This window comes from Bactrocera neohumeralis, chromosome 4 (genome assembly GCF_024586455.1).
Source record: "Bactrocera neohumeralis isolate Rockhampton chromosome 4, APGP_CSIRO_Bneo_wtdbg2-racon-allhic-juicebox.fasta_v2, whole genome shotgun sequence".
NCBI classification, from domain to species: Eukaryota; Metazoa; Arthropoda; class Insecta; order Diptera; family Tephritidae; genus Bactrocera; species Bactrocera neohumeralis.
In genome coordinates, this window is record NC_065921.1 from 50,067,700 (window position 1) to 50,070,820 (window position 3,121).

General features: G+C 38.4%; 1 protein-coding gene across 1 annotated transcript; it reads right to left on the reverse strand.

Annotated features, from left to right (window-relative positions):
- Positions 1–705: 705 nt before the first annotated feature.
- LOC126754552 (mannose-1-phosphate guanyltransferase alpha-A) lies at positions 706–2,565 on the reverse strand. Its single transcript, XM_050466638.1, has 7 exons — positions 2,442–2,565; positions 2,191–2,389; positions 1,574–2,130; positions 1,374–1,510; positions 1,201–1,321; positions 998–1,141; positions 706–854 (listed from the first exon to the last, which is right to left on the reverse strand). Exons 1-7 carry the CDS (start codon positions 2,479–2,481, stop codon positions 754–756), a joined length of 1,299 nt encoding a protein of 432 aa, XP_050322595.1. The 5' UTR covers positions 2,482–2,565; the 3' UTR covers positions 706–753.
- Positions 2,566–3,121: the final 556 nt, after the last annotated feature.

Below are 3,121 nucleotides of genomic sequence, written 5' to 3' on the forward strand. Positions count from 1 at the left end.
GTGTGTGACCCTACCGCTATGCATGGTTTTGGTCCCATCATCTTGGAAGCTGCCACAGAGCGGGCCAGTTCGTCGGCCCTCTCATTTCCTTATATTCCTTTATGCTCTGGAACCCAAATTAGGTGCACCAGGTTGCACAAGGATAGGCGGTTTAGCCTTTCTATACATTCCTCTACTAAAAGCTATTTGGTCTCATATGCTGAGATCGCTTTTAGTGCCGCTTGACTATCGCTGAGAATGGCTATGCGCTGGTTGCGATAGCTGCGGCGGAGGTTGATTTCTGCGCACTGACATATGGCAAAACCTTAAGCCTGAAGGATACTTGGGAAGCATCCCATTGGTATGGACAGCTTAGTACGCGGTCCCGCAATACCTGCCCCAATATCTTCCGGTGTTTTTGAGCCGTCAGTGTACCACTGGATGGTACTGTCTTCCAGCAGCATTTCCAGCGTGGAGTCGCTCCACTCCGTCTTGCTGCCCAGAGTAACGCTATAGTTCCTTTTGAAATTAATCCTCTTCGTGGTGCCGTCCTTTGGGAGGGCCAGCGGTGTGCTTTCCGCTAGTGCCTCCATCTGTCGAGAGGACATTAGCTTCCCTTATAAAAGCAATACTTTAGCACTTAGTTTGCAGTATTGTAGAAGTATTGTGCAATTCGAAGAAAAAATCGAGAGATATTGGCCAAAGTAAAGATACAAAAACTAGACATAGAACCAACATAAAACTTTAATATATAGAACGAATTCCAATTTTAATTTACAGTATTATTTCATTCTTGAAATTTCTAGACAGTTCTTTGTGCGGCAAGACGATGCTATTCAATAAAATTTTCTCAGACGGCACTTGTACAAAACATCCTGAAAAGAGAAAATTATTAAAAATTATCTATATACATACATATGTATATTAGCAATATTAAAGATGAGAAAAATCTCAATAGCTTATTTATATAAATGCACGATATTTTAGGAAAAATTTGGAAGAAAATAATGATTCTTACCCAATATGGTAATTGAAGGATTAAGTTTACCCTCTTTGTTGAATAGCGGTGGATTTTCCATTTTGGCAAATGGCTTATTCGGATCGGGATCAGACGGAGTACCTTCTACTCTTGACCACTGCCCAATTATGGATCCCCTCCCCACTTAAAAATCAATATATATGATTAATTGATATTAATTTGATAATAACTGTTTAACATACCAATTGAGTGCAATACCAGAGTATGATCTTTTATGACTGCATTTTCAAGTATAATAGATTCTCGAATTCGAACGCCTGGCCCAACGGTAACTCCTGGTCCAATAGAAACATTTGGTCCCAGCTAATTTAACGCAAATTTATTATTAATATTAGACAAATACGTTTGGACTAACCGTCGCACTGAAATGGACTGTGGCACTTGGATGAATATAAACATCGGGAAAAACGGTACACATCAAATTAGAGTCCTGTTCACTTAGCTTCGTTCCAGCGTTAGCCAGTCTTTCTGGATGAGTATTTTTGTAAAGTTCTACAATAAGTGTTATTGGAAATTACTAAGCTCTCAACTATTTATTTTTAGTGCAAAAAATACCCAAAAAATGGCGATTAGCGTAAATGGCTGAACCAGCCGTTTTTAGTTGGGACCACCAATTCGGTACTGGGATTGCGTAGAGTTTATTGGTACCAGCAAGTGGTGTTAAAACTTCCTGTTCCCATTGTATATGCCCTTGATCTTTGCCATTGGCGCCGTTAATTAAACTATAATTTGTGTACTCTTGACTTTTTGAATAAAATACTTCGGCTAAATGAGCAAATATATCCGTGGAACATACGTACACACCACAATTAATAAAAGTAGAAACATATGAGCTTGGCTTTTCAACATAATGCGACACTACACCGCTGTTACGATCAAATACTAGGCATCCATAATGCAGCGATTGCTGTCGCGTCGCCTCAGTGCTCATAATGGTCACGAGAGCCGTATCAGCATGCTGCTTATGGAATGAATATAAATCTTGCAGAGGAAAATCAGCGCACACATCACCATTTAAAATGAAAAATGCACAAGGATTTCCGGATCGAATTTGATCGCGAAAGTGGTACATGCCGCCTGCAGTGCCTAACGAGGTAAATTCCTGTAAATATCTGGAAAATACGCAATTATTGAATACAAATACAAATATTTCAAAATGTTTTCGTTACTACCTAATGTTAATATTATATAAATTTTGCATATCACTGACAAAATTTTCCATTTGAACTTGGGGATAATACCCAATTATAAGAATTTCTTTCAATTCCGGTAAACGTAGGCATGCTTCAATATGATGCTGTATAATCGGTCGACCGGCTACTGGAAACAAAGGCTTCGGTGTGTCCAAAGAAAGTGGACGGAAGCGAGTACCTAAAATAAAATAAATCGATTACTTTTCGAGAATTTGAAACAAATGACTCACCTTTTTGTGGGCCTCCAACAAGGATCACAGCTTTCAACATTGCAAAACTTTATTCGTAGCAGAAGCACTTCTTATCAATAAAACAGCTACGTGTTGTCTGCTCACTTAAGTGCTGAACACATAGAGCGCGACACGACATGGCAGCACGACAGTGAACTGTAAATGGCGTCGTGAATTCTTCTACATGAACATTTGTAAGAAGACAGCGACATAACAATGGCCGGCATGTACACAAGACAACACGGCTGTCCATTTTGCATGTACACCTTTCACTTCAATGAAATTTTAATATATTGTTCAAAGTAAAATTTTTTATGCAAAAAATAAGTAAATATTTATTCGTTTCAAATTATAAATTGTTATTACAAATGATATAACAGAACTATTTTATGCTTTTATTTGTAAAATAACGTCAGGTTTGTTAGAGCTTTGAATAGTTTTACATTTTACATATTAGAGCCTTATCACACATGGCAACTTTTGTTGCGGCAACTCTTAGTTTATAGGGGAGGGGGCGACGAGGAGAGGAGAATCGCGCCGAGTTTCCAGTGTTCAGCAACTCGCTTTGTGTTCTTATTCGTAGCAGTTCGCTGCGACGTTTTTCGGCATTCGTGTTCTTTCTTTCGTAGTACATAGTTGCATTTGCGTATATTTTTTTGAAATTAATATTTTTAATATAT

Bases quoted from the DNA above. Each gene is read 5' to 3' on its own strand.
- LOC126754552 (XM_050466638.1), bottom strand. From the start codon at position 2,481: ATGTTGAAAGCTGTGATCCTTGTTGGAGGCCCACAAAAAG. The intron at 1,511-1,573 runs GTATTTTTTGCA...CACTTATTGTAG, and splicing joins CGCTAATCGCCATTTTTTGG to AACTTTACAAAAATACTCAT. The intron at 1,142-1,200 runs GTATGTTAAACA...TTGATTTTTAAG, and splicing joins TCTGGTATTGCACTCAATTG to TGGGGAGGGGATCCATAATT.